The sequence below is a fragment of the Schistosoma mansoni genome, chromosome 2 (genome assembly GCF_000237925.1).
Source record: "Schistosoma mansoni strain Puerto Rico chromosome 2, complete genome".
Classification (NCBI taxonomy): Eukaryota; Metazoa; Platyhelminthes; class Trematoda; order Strigeidida; family Schistosomatidae; genus Schistosoma; species Schistosoma mansoni.
Window position 1 is genome coordinate 3697832 of NC_031496.1, and position 18799 is coordinate 3716630.

Sequence of the window (18799 nt, forward strand, 5' to 3'; positions counted from 1 at the left end):
AATATCTAACCATATATTGGGTAATGATTTTAAACAAAATGGTATATAGGTTGGTGTTTTCATAGCTAAATCAAATATACTATAATATAATTGATTAAAATTAATTATATTTTCATTATTATTATTATTATTATTATTTAATGAAATTCGATTAATATAAGGATATATAAATGTATATAATGTATTATATATATTATTTAATTGTTCATAATAATATGTTATTGATTGTGTTATATTAATTGATAATTCAATATGTTCAATTTGATTTTTAAACCAAAATTTTTTAATTTTTATATAATTAATAATTTGTTTATATAATTGATTAATTCTTTCATTTAATTCAATTTTTGATTGAATTAAATCACATTTTGTTACTATGACAATAATTTTTAAATAATTTAAACGATATAATATTAAATCTAACCATATACCAATAGTTTGATAAAAATAATTTTTTGAATTTTTTATATTATTATTATTATTACTATTATTATTATTATCGATTAATAAAGTTGGTTCTAATTTCGTTATATCCACTACAATAATAAAAATGGTTGATAATGATGTAAAAAATGAAATTAATGGGATATAATTTATATGACCAGAACAATCCCATAATGTTATAGTAGTTGGACGAGTAGTTTGTTTTTTTAATATCGTTTCATTATTATTATTATTTTCTTCGGAATCGGTATATAATTTAGGAATTAATTCAATGGCATCATATTGTATAGTATAAGATTCTATACTATATGTTGTTTCTTCTAAATTTTCTGTCATACGATTTTGTTTATCTACTATACTCATAGCTAAACTAGATTTTCCACAATTTATATCACCTAATAATGTAATTTTAATACCATAATATGATTGTAATTCAGTTCTTGATTCTTGAAAGTAATGAATCATAGAATCTATTCCACATTCAATAATATTATATGGTGGCCATATCATTGGATTATCATTTAAATCAAGTTTAATAATTTCTGATGGTTTTATTTTTTTCAATTGAGCTATATTTGCAATTATTTTAAGTAAACTAGCAGGAAATGTTCGTAATTTATTTTTACTTAAATCTAATTGTTTAGTTATTCTAAGTAAACCATCAGATATTGCATTAATTTGATTATATGAAAGATCAATCAATTGTATTGGTTCTTTAGAAATTCTAGAATTAGATCTTAATGTAGGCAAATTGCTTATGTTGTTATGATCAAGTTTTAATGTTTGTAAACATGGTAAACTGAATATAACAGTAGGTAAAAAAGATAAACCATTATATGATAAATCAATAACTTTCAAATGATTTAAATACTTTAAACGTATCCCCGATATTGGTTGTGTAATACAATTATGTGAAAGATATAAATATTCAATTTTTTTTAATGTAAAAAAATAATCATGTAAACTAGTGATTTTATTAAAATCAGCTCTTAACACTTGTAATTGTGTAAGACCATTTAAACCTTTTAAACTAGTTATTCCATTATTATGTATATATAATCTTCTTAATCCAATCATATAATTCGAGATTTCATAAGGAAATTGATCTTCAAGTTTATTATGATCTAAATATATTTCATGAATAGTTTGAATCCAACAACAAACATCTTGTTTGATTGTATTTTCTGTATGTTTCTGTTTTTTATACCATAAATATACCGACTTCAATTCATGAAAAATATTCATTTCAATTTGATTATAACTAAGATTTAATGAAAATAAATGTGTAGAAAATCGTAGCAACAAATTTGTTGGGATCTCATTTAATCTTAAATAAGATAAATCAATCTGTTGTAACATTGGTGCTATATGTTTAAGTAATGTCATTAATTCATTATTCCATTGTATTAATTTCAAACCTATACATTCTTCATAATCTGATATAGTAATTAATGTCCATTGAAGTAATTTATTCTTTTCTAAATGTATTAATATATTTTCATACCATTTCAATATTGTATTAGGATATTTCACTGGTAAATAATGTTTATTCCCATTAGGTCGTATAAATAAAATCGATGAAAAGTTATTATCTTGATATGGATCAATATCGGTAAATAATTCTTTTGATGAGTTATGTGTCATATGGATATAAGTAGACCACACTACAAATTAAACACATATCTATTTACTGCTGGATTCAACCTCATAAACAAGATGTTTTGTTAAAATATAACATTATGAGATGGTGGAGAAGATTTGTAACTCAGATGGATGATTTTGATGGAGTTTAGTTCTCTTAGATGGATGGCATTATATGCCGAAATTCAATAAATGTAGCTCAGAATTTAGCATACCAGTTCGTACAACCTTATTTTATATTATATTACACTACAGTTATACTGATCACTTCACATTGAACACAATTTATTTGAGCTAACTGTTTTATATTCATAATAATACTTAGTAGCATACTGTAAACTATTAGTAAGTAGTATAGTGAGAAGTTACAAAGAAAGTAGGAGAGTATTTTCCGGTCGTTTGTTTAAGATAAATTACATATGTAAAACTCCAGGTGACTGAAATACCAAAAAGGGGATACAAAGTTTCATTTAAATGTTTCTTTTGCATGTTTGTAACTCAGTGGCCGAGTGGATAACGCGATGGCGTTTGAATCGAAAGGTACTGGGTTCGAGTCCCAGAGTGGACATCAACTCTGAGATACAGGTACATCCAGCTGACGGGTCCCAAATAGGACGAAACGCGCGTCAAACTGGATTCCACTACTAGCCACTATCCATCTTTGCTCACCATGCTTGTGAATTTAGGCTATATCGAGGCAATACGCACAGTATGCACATATGCCAATAAGAGACTGACCAGTTGCAGTCCTAAACATGAATGGGAAGATTCAAACAAACAGACAATACTAAGTTGAATTTATAATTATTATTTTGTTTTTAGAAATTAAAACCGGAGAATTTCTCGAATCCTTATATCTTGGTAAGTTGAAGAAATTAACCCATTACTTTTATCATATGCAATTCTAACATCAGTTGTTATATTCATGACAGAAAAACCAAACAACTTTCCTTCCCTTCTCCCCCTCAAAGAAAATCTAGGAACGTCTGTCACAGAGTTGACAAATTTGAGAAGGGAGAAGGGAGTATTTGCATAACTCTCCTTGTTTAGTAATCCCTGTGTAACTGATGGTAGCTATTGAGGGACTTCTTTATTGTAATAAAATATTTAGAAAATAATTAATCATACCTTAAAAGAGTTGAACATACAAGATTCTGAACTTTACCATCTATGATGGAAAAAATGTTGTCCTAACTGGCAGATACATATGACTGAAGATGGTAACTACTGGTAATACTCAATCTCGTCCCAGTTTTTTCTGATCAACCTACTAAGATATACATGGAAAAATTCCGATAGGTCATCATATCTATAATGTGTAAAATTCATTGGAATGAGTTGAGTTATGATAGACATCAACTCAAAGTTTAACTAACATCTAACATGCAAAATTAAGACGAGTAGGATTTGTATTGAAAGAAGGAATGAGCTGTTATATAAAAAGAGATAACTAGTTCCTCCAGTTTGCTTATCTTGTCCTTCACAATATGGTTGACAACTGAGTCTTGTTTTTAGACAAAATGAGCCCTTATGGTCCCACAAGTATTGCCGAAATCGACTCATCATGGCTTCAATTAATCATTAATGTGAGTAACACTGAAATATGATGCATCTTTTTTATGTATACTGATGATTACGAGAGTACTACCTCATATCAGCCAGTTAAAATCCAAAATGTGGATCTATGTTCCTTCCACAAAATATGATTCGACTAATAACAGTTACTAACGGACTATTTTTGTACTACCACTTGCAGGTTAGAATTACAATAATCTGCCTACATGATGTTTGTTATTTAAGGTAGAAACCAGTGAACCTAACCGTTATACTTATCAATATTTGTTAGTAAGGGATGTTATGAAACCTCAATAAACCTAATCTGGTTCTGAAATTTAGATTTTAAGCATTGATGCTTTAAACGTAAAGTTGTTGCTATGACACTATTTGAATTATCACCGTTTTCATTACAGAATGTTTTGTGTATTGCGAAAAAAGCGCTAAGCTTCAACTTAAGTTATACTTTTCCACTCAGCAAAAATTTAAATTTTCATAGTTGAAATCATGAGTCAATTGAAGCTAGACCACCATGGAAAACCTGAAAGCACTGGATGGCCGTTTCGTCCTATTACGGGACTCCTCAGTGGCAGTGCGCATCCACGATCCCGCACTCACGAGACTCGAACCCAGGACCTACCAGTCTCGAGCCTCATGACTCATGATTTCAACTATGAAAATACTGAAATATCCACAAAACCTCTTCTGAACAACTTAAATGTTTATTGATAAAATAACGCTGGAACTCATGGTTAATCAAATTCAATTGTAAATTGTATTCGTCCTTATTTTATTATATTTTTTTCAGAATATTCCCAGTCGTTCATTCATGAATGGATTTATGCAAAATATGCTCATGGAGCCAGAGCCTGTCAGAATTGTGAGTCACTAAGATACTTCTTTTCTCATTTTGACTAGGTCACAAATTTCATTTTTACAGTTTATTAAATACTACTGAATAAACTGTATTTCTGTTATACATTTGAACAGACATTTTCTATTGTATAGTAGTATATACTATTTTTTATAGTGAAGATAGATAATGGATAGCAGTGGAATCTAGGACGCGCGTTTCGTCCTATTTGAGACTCGTCAGATGGACGTACCTCAATCTCAGAGTCGATGTTCACTCTCGGACTCAAACCCAATACCGTTCGCTTCAAACGTCATCACACTATCCACTTAGCTGCTGAGTTCTGTTAGCCACCTACTTGTACAATGAAGTGAAGCTTAAATTCATTTGGTATTGTTTACTTGTGTCTTCTAATTGATGTTTAGGACTGCAATTGATCAGTCTCTTATTAGCACATGTGTATCCTATGTGGACTGCCTCGATATTCTCTTGATTTATGAGCATTAAAAGCTACTGAGTCTTGATAGCCAGAAGCTAAATGGATAACGCGATGGCGTTTGAAACGAACAATAGTGGATTCGAGTCCCAGAGTGAACATCGACTCTGAGATTGAGGTACGTCCAGCTAACGAGTCTCAAATAGAACGAAACGATCATCCTGAACTCCACTACTAAGCACTATCCATCTTTGCACATAAAGCTTGTGATCTAAGGCAATATCAATTCCGTCCGCACAGTATGCACATATGCCAACAAGAGACTGATCATTTGCAGTCCTAAACATCAATGATTAGATTCAAGTAAACAACAGCAAGTGAATTTACATCTATATAGTGGTTGAATATATCTTTTATAATAAATTAAATTTAACCAAACAATCCTTGAAAATTAACTACTTAAATGTCAAAACTTATATGCGTTGATTGTTCCACTGTTAGTTCTTTCATTCTTCTTCTTATATATGTATATAGTGAAAGAATTAAAAGTCATTTACTCCTTTCTTCATAAGTATTTATCCTTTTTACTTGACCATAATCAGAATATGTTTCCTTCTTATTTATAACTATAGGATACTATGATTGCATCAAAAGAAGAATTACCTAAAATGTATACATCAGTAGCAAAAGCTGTTTTTGATAAAACAAATAAAGCTGTAAGTTTGAAAGTTATATACATTAGTAATCATTATTCTACTGTTTACTTTTTAATGCTAATGAGATTACTTGCATCAGGTCATTTAAGTAATCAGAAACATGATGTTAAGTAAAATGAAAATGCTCCTGTGATTTATACTACTCATATTAACAGTTATTAGTAGTATGTAACAACAATTGAAAGTGGAATGAATGCTAACAGAAGATTGAGAAGAAATCAAGTAATTTTAATAACAGCAGAATTGAAAGAATCCTATAGGCATGTAAATCACAACTGATGGAAGATGTACAAATTATGTATTTCATATTTTGTGAAAGCATTCTGTAATTTCGTATTAAACAGCAAATTGTTCTTCTCTTCACTTGAGTTCTCGTTCACTTACTTAATTACTTACTTACACCTATTACTCCCAATGGAGCATAGGCCGCCGACCAGCTTTCTCCAACCAACTCTGTCCTGGGTCTTCTTTTCTAGTTCTATCCAGTTTTTGTTCATTCTTCTCATGTCTGTCTCCATTTCTCGGCGTAATGTGTTCTTTGGTCTTCCTCTTCTCCTTTTATCTTCAGGATTCCATGTGAGTGCTTGTCTTGTGACGCAGTTGGGTGACTTCTTCAATATGTGTCCTATCCACTTCCAGAGCCTCGTTCACTACGTTCTAAATATTTATTTACTTGAAATGTCACTTGATCATGCAAATGTACAACGACTTAAAATTATCAACTCAATAATCTGTGTACTAACATAGATTTCAGTGTTTTAAGTAATTACCATGTATTCTTTGAAAACCACTCAATAATATATAACTTAAATAGTGGTTTCGTTAGAACATTCATTTCTTATTTCGGAAGTTGATAAGTCTTTCTGATTGAACGCTTTATTCGAATCCTAAGCAAGTCTCGTAACCCCCCAAGCTAGAGCTACACAGCGACTTGAACATGAAAGAAAAGGCGCAAAATATACGAGAAGCACTTTACTCCAAAGGTTCATTTATGTACAGAAAATACAGGGTTTTTATAGTATTTTAGAAGTCCTTGGGTTTTCCTGAAAATTCTAGAATACTACTAAACATAGTAGCAGTGTAGTAATCAGTCAATCAGAACATCTACATCTGACTTTTCATTTTCGTGATGTTTCTAGCAAAACTTCTAATCAAACGCTGATTGGATAAAAATGCTTCTTAATGTTTTCCTGAGCTTGTCATGTCTATTGCAAGAAATTTTCAGGATCATCCCAACAGAAATATTCACACTATCCAATCTCTTTTGTTTTCTCTACAGAAAAGGTTGAAGGAAGGAAATCTTCTTGGAGTTGCTGGAGTTGATATACCATTACAATCTTTTCAAGATACATTACGTGGATGGAAAGTAAGTAATGATTTTTGAAAAATTTTTACATTGATTTATCTATTGAGAATCACTTCAGTTTCATGACCTATAGAAGATGATTGAACTATTCGTTAATCAATCCTTTTCGATAAAATAACTCACTGCGTGTGTAAATTATGCGGAAATGTAATTAATGGTCATTGGAATTACCAACTCTTCCAAACATTAAGGTGGATTCCTGTGTAAAATAAATCTGATAAGTCTTCGGTTCATAAGCTCTTCTAGTAACCCCCTAAACTATATCTACACAGCAACTTCAACATAAGAAAGGCGCGAAACATGGAAGAGACGTTTTAATCCAGGGTTCGTTTATGTACAGAAAATCTAGGGTATTTATAGTATTTTAGATGGCTTTGGCCTTCCGGGAATCTCTGAAAGGCTATAAAACATAGTAGTAGTGTGGACAATCATCCTATCAGAAACTCGACGTGCGACCTTTCACTTTCAAGATATTTCCGGCAAAACTTCTATTGGATGCTGATTGGATAAGATGTTTCTCAGTGTTTTCAGAGCATTTTTTGGCTTTTTTCGAGGAATTTTCTAGGTCTCCTCAGTATGCTCATAATATGCTGCATTTATTAGTATTCTTGTTCCTATTATTGTCATATCCTTATCTGTCCGATTATAATGTTGCTATGTACAAGTCATTTTCTGTTGTCTATGTTGAATCATTTTTCTTGTCCGTATCCATTAACTGTTGGGGAAGTTCAGTATATCCCCAAAATTCAAATGTAACTAACCAGAGAATGATTTTTTGAATCTCTGTTTTGAGATTTTCGTATAATACTCAGAAAGTTGAGTCTGCCACCCTGAATGAGGATACTTAGTAATAACTGGTTCTCAAGAAAATCTTCGAATTACCTATACATACTTACACATTTCACACTTATCCATAAGTTGGTTTGAGCTTCAACAAAACTTTCTGAATTCTATTTTACATTCTACAATATTACTTGGAGTGCACTTCTACATTTAATAAAGATCTATTTTAATAGTTGAGTTCATGAGTCAATTGAAGCTAGACCACCATGGAAAACCTGGAAGCACTAGATGGCCGTTTCTCCCTAGTGTGTGACTCCTCAGTAGTGCGCATCCATGATCCCGCCCCACGGGGTTCAAACCTAGGACCTATCGATCTCGCGCGTGAATGCTCAACCTTTAAATTTATTTATTGATTTTCATCTTTGCAGATTGGTGCTAACAACTATTTGTTTGCTGTGGATAATAATGGATTTGTTTTATTTCATCCAGATTATCGACCCGTTGTAAGTTCTTTGATTTCAATTTATCTTTTAACTAAATTTTCATTTATCCATTGATGAAACTTTTTTATCAAACTTTGTAATAATTTTAAGTATTGAACGCAATCCAGATATCCGTTAAAAAGTGATATCTGTCTCTCGTAGGTGTGGTAGTATTAACACCGAAATTTCTTCTCGAGACGGTTTCCGTTTAGTGCCGAAATCACTTGGTGAAGCACTAAAGACTATCGTTTCGTTGTAAGTTTAAATTCCTTCACCTTTTATTAAAGATCAAATTCACGACCTAATGTGGGGTGTGCTACTTATGTCGATATAAGTAGTATATGACACTAGTCAGGAGTAGAATGTCTGGCAACAGAAGTTTGGGAAGATCGAGGAGGAAAGAACGGGAACAGAAAGCAATTGATGCGGAAATGCAGAAATAATGAAGTCTGAGACAATTAATGATCGAATGATATTTTTCTTCCAATCATTCAACTGACGAATTAGCCCCTCATTATAGCAAAATGACTCACCAAAAAGTCATATCCCATTTTTTCCAGTTCAGATAAAAACAAAAATTGATAGACTTCCATAAGTCAGGGGAAACATTCAATTATAAGCAGAATCTATCTCATCCCTATCTGGCAAAATAACTGTAGTCCAGATGAATAAAACAGCTCAAAATCTGACTGTATGTTAAAGTTTGCATTCATGTTCACTTAGTAGTCTTATGTGAACAGTGAAGACTACCAGAGCTTTTGAGAGCTTGAGATTTCAACCAATTTTTTCGTCTAAACTTGTTATAATGGGTATAGCAGTAAAGTTTCAAACCTAGATTTATTTCTGGTTGACATTAAGTATCGGAGTAGATTTAAAATCTTACGGAAACATCTGTTTCAATGGAGCTTCAATTTATATCATACAGTCTTTATCATGAAAAGCGGGTGAAACTGTCTTCCACACAAAAAACACAATCGAAAGGTAGAACATACATTCACTAGTGTAAGGATGGCTCGTTGGTAAACTCTAGGAAGCCTCAAGAAGGCCAGAAAGAGCCGAAGACATTCCATCCAATCACTGCTAGGGGAATATTCGAGGATGTCGACGTGTAGCTTCCCATTGAATGGATTAGAATGACACCCTATGTGCCTATTGGTTGTCCGAAATGATGATTTACTCTCAGTCAAAAACTATAAATACATGAGATTTCTGTACTATATTTTGACACTGTTTGGGGAATAAACTTCCTACTTACTAGTCTTCTCTCTTGCGACGTCGCGGGTTCGATCGTTCAAGTAGTCTAGTAGTACGCGGCATAGTAAGAATCAAAGCTCTAGATATAACAACTAGTAATAACAAATGCCCAATAAACATATAAAGATAAGATATGTTGTTACGTTAAGAACCAACTTACATGGGACTTCGTACAAGTTGATTTCAGTATTTGTAATATACCGTCGATACACCACTTAGTTGAACAAACCGACAGTTAAACGAGTATTTTATTCATTCGACCTTAAACTCATATCTAGTATAGCCGCTATAATTGGGCTCACCTACTTGAATTAATTACGTTATCACATTTAGCGTGAAAATTTTCTCTTCCAAGTAGATTACTTTTTGAGTCTAGAAGGTACTGATTTGAAGCGCTTTCTATCTGTTCTTTACAGAACTAACTATAAACTGACGATAAAACAGAAATCAATCGGTATTATTTGCTTGTATCTTCCTATTGTTGTTAAGGTCTGCAGTTGATCAGTATCTTGTTGGCATCCTGTGCAGACTGCCTCGATATTGCCTTAAGTCACAAGGTTTATAATCAAAGATGGATAGTGCTTAGTAGTGGAATCCAGGATGCACGTTTCGTCCTATTTGGTATTTTTAAATAATTGACAGCCTAATTCCAATTTTATGAAAGCTTAGCACTAAATTCTGTCCCATTCAAAAGTAGAGTTCTGAAATTAATTCATGAATCTGCTTAAAACCAATTAGGTTGACTCTCCATATCCACTAACCCGAATAAAGTGCCGGACATTCGCTTTTCGTCCTCTCAATTTCGCAAACAACACTCCCACCACAAAAAGGCATTGACTAGGACTTCTCTGGCACTGGCTGTATACGCGTCGCCATGTGAGAGCATTTCGAGAGGGAGAGTGAACTATCTTCACTCTCAGCTGTACCAGGGCATTTGAGGGACAGGTCTACTAGTTGTTATATGACTAATAATGAAGGCTTGAATCAATATTTCATAATAGGAAAGTAGGGCAATGATTTGAGAAACTAGACACTGAAATAACTCTCATTAAAAATTATAAAGTGCTCGGACAATTGAGCAATGAATCGTGTATTTTTAAAAAAGGTTTGAAACAAATAAACCAATGAGTATGGAAAATAATAATAAATAAAATCGCTAATTCGACGAAGGAAGAGTTAAGGGTTTTACCAATTGCCTATGAACACAAAGGTTTGGATTTCTAGCTCGAATCCCTATAGCTTCTGCTATGTGTAAGAGATGAGATTGCACCCCATAAGGAAAGTTAGTAAGTATACGATAAGTCATTTGAAACGACCTATTTCTATCTACCACATGGTTACCATCGATCAAGTGTGACAGAACAGACCTGAGTATTGTTTTGATTATACCTATTCTTAACCACGAACGGGGTTGTTCACTAACATGTTGGCTTAGTTGTTTGGTTGTACGCCCCAAATGTGCCTACTCAATTTAATTGAAATGTGATTCAACATTTATAGTTACGACATACAATCAAGCGTATATACATATATATGCTATCATACACACACTAAGGTCCCAAATGTAAGTGACAAAATGAATGGAAAGATAAGAATGAATTAACCGTCCAGAAGTTAGGATAAATCATATGAGCGCATAACAATACTAACTTCTACAAGGGAAACTTCTGTAATGGCACTTAACATATCCAAAATAAAATTAATCAGATAGGAAGATTTTCCTCTAATGCCACAATTTTTTTGTCTTTGGTCTATTACACTTTGTAGTATAAAGCTCTTTTGAAAAGTTACTACCAAAATGTTGATATAAACGAAGTGGAAGTAATGAGGGACGTTAAAATTGATCCAGTAAGTTTTAACTTTATAAATTTTTCCTTACATTGAGGACCTAACTTTGTTAGCACTTGCCTCATCCCGTGACTCTTATGACATTTTATTTTGAATTGGACAGCTTTAAGAAATCACGATGTTTATTTTCGAATTCCTAATTGAAGCAATTGAAGCTAGACCATCAAGAAAAACCTACAAGCACTGGACGGCCGTTTTGTCCTATTGTGGGATTCCTCAGTAGTACATATCCACGGTCCCACTTTGCGAGATTTGAACTCAGGACCTACCAGTCCCGCACCAGAGCACTCAACCGATAAACCACCGAGCCAGCATCTGACGGTTTAGCTTCAATTGACTCATGATTTCAACTATGAAAATACTGAAATCTCCACAAAACCCCTTCTGAATTCTTAATTCTTTCAAAATGTAAGTTTATAGATAGATAGACTCCAATGATTTTATATTGTCCTAAATACTAAACTTATTTTAATGAAATTAACGTACATTCTACTCATTCTTCTTCACTTTTGCTTCGATACATATTGATAGGTAAATTCATAAGTATACCATGTTCTAATCACGAAAACCACTTACTTACTTAACTACTCCTCAGAGGCTGCTGACAACGATTCTTCAACCAAACCTCTCCTGAGCTCTCCTTTCCAGTTGTTCCTAATCACTATCCAACCTTTTGATGTCTGTCTCGAATTTTCTGTGCAATTTGTTCGTTCATCGTCCTCTTTTCCGTTTCCCTTTGGGATTCGAAGTTATGGCTTGCCTCGTAATGCAATTTGATGATTCATGCAATGTATGTCCTATCCACTTCCAATGTCTTTTCCTAATTTCCTCTTCAGATGGAAGTTATTTTATTCTCTCTCACAGCAGTCTGTTGTTGATGGTATCCGGTCAACGGACATTGAGTATCTTGCATAAACAATTGTTTAGAAATACTTGTGCATTTTTGATGATAGTTGTAGTAGTTCCCCACGTTCCAGCTCCGTACAATAGAACTATTTTGGCGTTCATATTGAAGATCCAGACTTTGATATTCATTGACATCTGTTTTGAGTTTCACATGTTCTTCAGTTGTATGAATGCCGCCGTTGGATTGTCAATATATGCCTTGACATCTACATTTGATCCTCCTTGTTTATCAGTGCTGCTTCCCAGGTACATAAACGTTCCCATATCTTCCAGAGCCTCTGCGTCAAGTGTGATTGGGTTGGTATTCTCCGTGTTGTATTTGAGGATCTTGCTTTTTCTTTTGTGTATGTTGAGGCTTACTGATATAGAGGCTGCTGCTACACTAATTGTCTTCATCTAAATTTGTTTGTGTGTATGGGATAGAAGGCTTAGGTGATCAGCGAAGTCCAAATCGTCCAGTTGCATCCAACCTGACCACTGTATTCCATGCTTCTCCTCAGATATGGAGGTTTTCATAATCCAGTCAGCCATCAAAAGAAAGAGAAAGGGAGAGAATATGTAGCATTGTCTGACACCAGTCTTCCCTTGGATAGCATCTGTGAGCTGCCCACCATGTATGACTTTGCAGTGTCGTCCGTTGCAAGAATTCCGTATGATTTTGAGATGTTGGAGATTTGTAGCTAAGGTGAATGATTTTGGTGAAGTTTCATTTTAGGATGAATAGTTTGGTCCTGGAGCTGTCATTGTTTTTCTGAACACCATCATCAGAACAAACTTCTTGTGAAAGTTTCTTTTTCCTCGAGCAGATTTTGCAAGGCTCAGAATCTGTTGCTGAGAGCTATCCTAAATTTTCTGAGTTTGTCAGTATTTCGAATAAAGGCTGTATTAAACGTTTGTAATCACGTCTGTACAGTTTCCCAATACTTCTTTAGCTTTAGTTACATGAGCAAGTAAACTAACAGATGCACATTGATTAGGCCAAAAGCGGAAGCATATCCTTCACACAACTTTGAATCATAGGCCGACTAGAAAAGATAATGCGAAGTTCAACTGAATAAGACGCTTTCCTCAGAAATCTTGAACGTCTGTATTTCAGCATTTTTGTTTCAATATCTCCTTTTAACTGAATGTTTATGAAGAGAGTCTTCTCTGGTGCCGTGGACACTTTCATGTTGTTGTTTTGGCTTCAGATTCTTCTCGATCAATCTAGTTGGATATCCATCGTTGGTCAGTATCTGCCGCAGTTTATCAAGTTCTTTGTTGATTGTATCCTCAATACAAATACATCTTACCCTCATACAAAAAGAGTAGATCAGGTTTCTCTTTTGTTTCGATGGGACTCAATTTTGAGAATTCGTGTGCTGACTATTAAATGTTGGCTTTCTATATATCAATGTTTGTAGAGAAACATGAGGTCTACTTTTTACCTAAACATCCAAAAAGTTGAATTTCATATCCGACTCTGATTTCATTGTGAACTTAATTGATTGATAACAGTTATTGAACGCGTCTAAGATGTCGTTGACATTGATATTTTTGTCACAAATAATGAAAATGTCATCTAAGTAGCTGTCGATTGTTGGTCTAAGTATAGTGTTTTCGAGATTAGCATTGAAACATTCAGGTAGTAGTGAACCGAGTGGTGACGTCATCGCTACGCCGTCAGTTTGTCTGTAAAATTCGCTGTTAAATTCTAATTTCAATGTTGATAGTGCATCGAGGGAGTAATTCATTCAAAGTGTGTATTGAAACAGTGACATCGAGTTTGTTGCTTTCAATATAATCACATAATAGGTAGACTGTCTCCGTTAAAAGTACATTTGTTAAAAGAGAGACAGGTTTTTTTTTAAAAAAATAATTACCACCTTTCTATCTTACAATAGAACACTATTTTAACAAACAAAATTAACTTTCAAAGGAGTAAACAATGACAAGTTAAAGGTCAACAATAACCAATCAACATTGTGGTCTATAGGACAAGCTTTGAGCCATATGTGGAGCAATTCGAACATTTTACTTCTATCTGAAGTTTGTACTGATGATGTCGTTGAGAATAACTATGAAAGCTCTACGACCAAACCATCCGGCTGAGAGAAAAAAAACTCCATCAAAATCGTCCATTCGAGCTACAAATCTCCTCCAACATCTCAATATCAAATTGTTTTATGTCTAATTTAAGCCACATTTATTCATTGAGTTTTTTTTCAAGTGGAAAGAATATGAACTTGACCGTTTTATCAAGTACACCCTAATCTTCACATCCATTTCATTTACTTATGCGGCTGATGACTGTATTTATTGCAAATGACACTGTTGTGATGATTCTTCATTGCTTTCTGGTTTTTATTGACTATTTCAATCATTTACAATCTGATCCAGTATGTAAATGTGTTACTTTTTTCTTCTGATTAATTTCTAGTGGTCTGGTACTCCGGATTATAATACAACTGTAAGTTTATTACTTATCTTGTGTATATAGTTGAAATGTATACAACAGATCTGTCTTATAAACATTTTCATAGTTGAAATCATGAGTCATTTGAAGCTAGACCACCATGGAAAACCTGGAAGCACTGGACGGCCGTTTCGTCCTATTACGGGACTCCTCAGTAGTGCGCATCCACGATCCCGAACTCGCGAGATTCGAACCCAGGACCTGCCAGTCTTGCGCCAGAGCACTTAACCGATAGACCACTGAGCTGGCCGGCATCTCAACGGTGTTAAACATTTTTATCGACTCGCCTCTGTATTTATCTCAATGTATACATCCAAATTTTATTACTGATGACTGATAGCATCAAATAAACCTTTGTTATTACATGACAGATATGTGGCTTCCCTAATTCTAAAACAGTGTAGATTGGTAAAAAATGAATTACTGAAAGTGGGGACCTATAATAATAGTCCTAAAGTATCAACCGTTTATTTCATAATCTCGTCCCACCCTTGCTAGTTTTTATTTATTACATCATGCTACTTAATAATAATGAGTAGTTTGATGTTCATTAACTACGTTTTGTGTAGTTTCGATGTGTGAGATCACTCACTGTTGTAACGGTTTTTTTATTCTGTTTATTTATACTTTCATTTCGATCTAGTTGTTGGTTTCTTAGTAAGTGCTCCTATTAACTGATTAGAAGTATAACATTAAATTACTGAAGACGATAAAGGGGCATTTCTTTAATTGTGATGCGGCGGTGAAGAGAGAAGACGGATACTTTGTGTGTATCAGGGGACATAAGGTCTAGTCTTTATTACAGCCTTAGTATACGATAAGTAGAAGTAAATGTTTAACTTATCTCTAGTCTGTTTGTCGATTAATTCGTCTATATTGTCATTAGAACTGGTGATCTATTCATTCAATGACTCACTGACCAATGAATGAATAACAATCAAGACCGTAATGCTTATTGGTCCTCGAGTACCTTCCAACCTAGTATCCAATCATGTGATGAAGATAAAAATAAGACAAATTCTCTTTTCTACTCTTTTTGATCATAACTCATGCTCATTCAAAGGATACGATACGTATCCCGGAATTTTTAACACATCTATCTCTCCAATATCTGGCATTTTTCCGTTCATTTAGTGAGTGAATACTACGTATAAGATTGTAACTTTCACTCAGGATTTCATTTCAATCTCTAATCTTTACCACACTTACTTTTTACATCCGACAAGTGGGATATGCTACAGTACAGAAAACACATGAAGATAGATTTAGATGAAATTTAGATGCAGCTCCGACTCATCTAATGAACGGAAAAATGCTAAATCCTGCACTTATATTGATCATTGATAGGAAGATGATTATCCTCACACTTCATACAATAGTGTATCTCAAAGGCCTGATAATATAGCGATATAATAAGAAAATTACCATGTATGCATAGCTTAGACATAAGTAATACAAACAGTAGTATAATAAGACATGAGAACTATTTATGAATCAAACGAAAGCTTAAAAATAGGCCAGTATAAAGAAAGTACAATAGTCCTAGAGACCGTTAAATAGACAATAAAAAAATTGAGGTTTCTTTATGGTCAAGGATTTTATGATTTGATATACGGGTTTTCTTGTTTTTTTAATCATTTGAAGTAATGTGGATTAAGCTTGGTTTGAAATGACTCAAGAAAATTACTCTGATACGGAAGATGTTTCAACTTGAGAAATCATCAACGTTACTGTTAATTTGATCACCGACAAAATATTCTTTTCCTATATAGTAGGTGGTATCAGTATACAATTTCGTAGATTCTTTCCTACCTCGTTCTCGTCAGTGGAAATTATTGTGCAGACTACTTCAAGGGTTTTTAGATTCAGGATACTTATTTATGATAGGCATCATTAATACTATAATCAACGAACACCTGGGTGGAGATGACCGAATGTGTATTATTACAAATTAGTTAATATGTTGATAAAATATGAGAACCATACACTGAATACTTCATTTGCAAATGGCCGTCAATTGTTCTTTACATTCTACAATTCCCTTCTATTTCCGTTTCTATTCTCTTCAGTTTGATCTTCTTAGTCTTCTGCTGACAGGGTTTAAACTTCCGATTGGTGTTATATACTACTTATGTCGACAAACATAAGTAGCATACACTACAATACAATCGAAGTAACGTTGTCAATAAGCGTTTAATGATACATACATATTGCACTTTATTTTCATCTTAGCTTTACAGCTATTTCTCTTGTTCGTTTCGAATGTATTATCATTTCATGCTTCAGCATGTCCGCGTATACTTTTGTTGATGTAGCCAAATAATGAACGAACAGATTTAGTAAAATACAGTAAGTGATGAACAAGTGGTCATCCACATTTGCAAATTCAACAAGGTCATATGATGAAGACTATAACTTCCGATATGTGGAACACAACAGAAATACGAAATATTGAGTAGCTGAGTAACACTATGTAGGAAATTTTTCAGTATTTCAAGGAGTTCAGTCCTTATTCTATTGATTTTATATTGTAATTGGATCTATTCCATAAATTTAAAAAGAACCTCACAAATTTATCAAATTATTTCTTTGTTTTTGTATGAATATACATTTTAGTTAAGAAATGCAATGATCAACAGAGAGAAAACATCATTAGACATGGATACCAATATAGTGGTCGATAATTATGTACGTGAAATTGATTACATAATTAATTAAATGATTTTATCAGAAAGAGGTTTTGTGGAGATTTCAGTAATTTTTTAGTTGAGTTCATGAGCCAATTGAAGCTAGACCATCATGGAAAACCTGGAATCATTGGACGGGCGCGTCTTCATAGTGTGTGATTAAATGTGGCTAAACTTGGACATAAAACAGTTTGATATTGAGATGGTTGAGAAGATTTGTAGCTCAGGTGGATGATTTGGATTGAGTTTTGTTCTCTGAGCTGGATGGTTTGGTCGTAGAGCTTTCATCATTCTTCCGAACGATATCATCAGCACAAACTTCAGGTAGAAGAACAATGAAAGCTCCACGACCAAACCATCCAGCTCAGAGAACAAGAAACTCCATCAGAATCTGTTTTGTTTATATCAACTTTTAGTCAATTTACTATTGAATAGTTCAAGATGATTGTGTGTTTTTTTCATTGAAAGCTACTATTTACTGAGGACTAGTTCTGTCTTACTTTTAAAGGCCTAAATAGGATATAGAACCTTCAAACTTATAAGCTTTAAAGTAGAATATATTTCAACTGTTAAATAGGTTTGAATTTAAGATAAGAATTCATAGCCTTAACAACCAATGTAAATCATTTAACATGGTGACGAACCTTGACAGCAGGGCAATGTTAATTATTTGAAAAATTTGGTTCATAGAATACATATAATTATCCAACTATTGCTTTCTTACAATCTTTAGCATACCATGTTCGAAGCCAGTAAGAAATATTTCATAGCACCAATAGATCAAACTCCATTCACTTTGGGTTTAGCAATTCAATGGGATTCAAACACTCAAAAAGGTTATCCTATTCCAGAATATCGATTTAATTCAAAAGAACTATTTAATAATTTACATGGTAAGTGAGTATATTGAGTAGACACAAAAGAGTAATTTTTTTAAAAAAAACGGCGAGACTACCAAGTGAATTTAAACTTCATCCTATCGCACGAGCAAGTGACTTTCAGGACTCAGTAGTTAAGTGGATAACGTGATGGCGTTTAAAGCGAACGGTATTTGTTTCGAGCCCCAGAGTGAATATCAACTCTGAGATGCCGATACATCCATCTAATGAGTCCCACTGTTAGCCCCTTATAACAACCGTCCTACAATCGATTTCGATTATGGTCAATTTTGGTTAAGTCCTTTTTATTAACTTACTTAACAGACATCGTCATTTGGATAGTAACAATTTGCATATTCCTTGCACTGTTATACCACTAGAGCACATGACGCTCTATCCAAAATGTTGACTGCTTAAATATCATTCGATGACTCATACTCCTCTCCATATATGTATACACGCAAATACTATTATCAGCCTTTGTTTTGTTTTGCTG

The 18799-nt window shown here is 33.5% G+C and overlaps 2 protein-coding genes and 1 non-coding gene across 3 annotated transcripts in view; all 3 read left to right on the forward strand.

The window, feature by feature from the left end:
• Smp_134050 (putative dihydropyridine-sensitive l-type calcium channel) overlaps nt 1-18799 on the forward strand; it is a gene marked incomplete at both ends in the record, with an annotated part of 78805 nt that overhangs the window by 35437 nt on the left and 24569 nt on the right. The window contains 6 exons of the mRNA XM_018795366.1: nt 4448-4519; nt 5561-5644; nt 6924-7010; nt 8222-8296; nt 11297-11377; nt 18159-18318. Coding sequence (XP_018649686.1) covers nt 4448-4519; nt 5561-5644; nt 6924-7010; nt 8222-8296; nt 11297-11377; nt 18159-18318 — 559 coding nt within the window. The remainder of the gene's footprint in view (nt 1-4447; nt 4520-5560; nt 5645-6923; nt 7011-8221; nt 8297-11296; nt 11378-18158; nt 18319-18799) is intronic.
• Smp_159770 (hypothetical protein) lies at nt 1412-1589 on the forward strand (the record flags this gene model as incomplete). Its single annotated transcript, XM_018795367.1, is given in 2 exon segments — nt 1412-1522; nt 1527-1589. Coding segments are annotated over 2 exon segments (174 nt in total), but the record flags the coding sequence as incomplete, so codon positions are not given.
• On the forward strand, nt 2583-2649 carry Smp_tRNA_01785_Pseudo_TTG.1.1. The gene has a single exon. It is a non-coding gene (tRNA).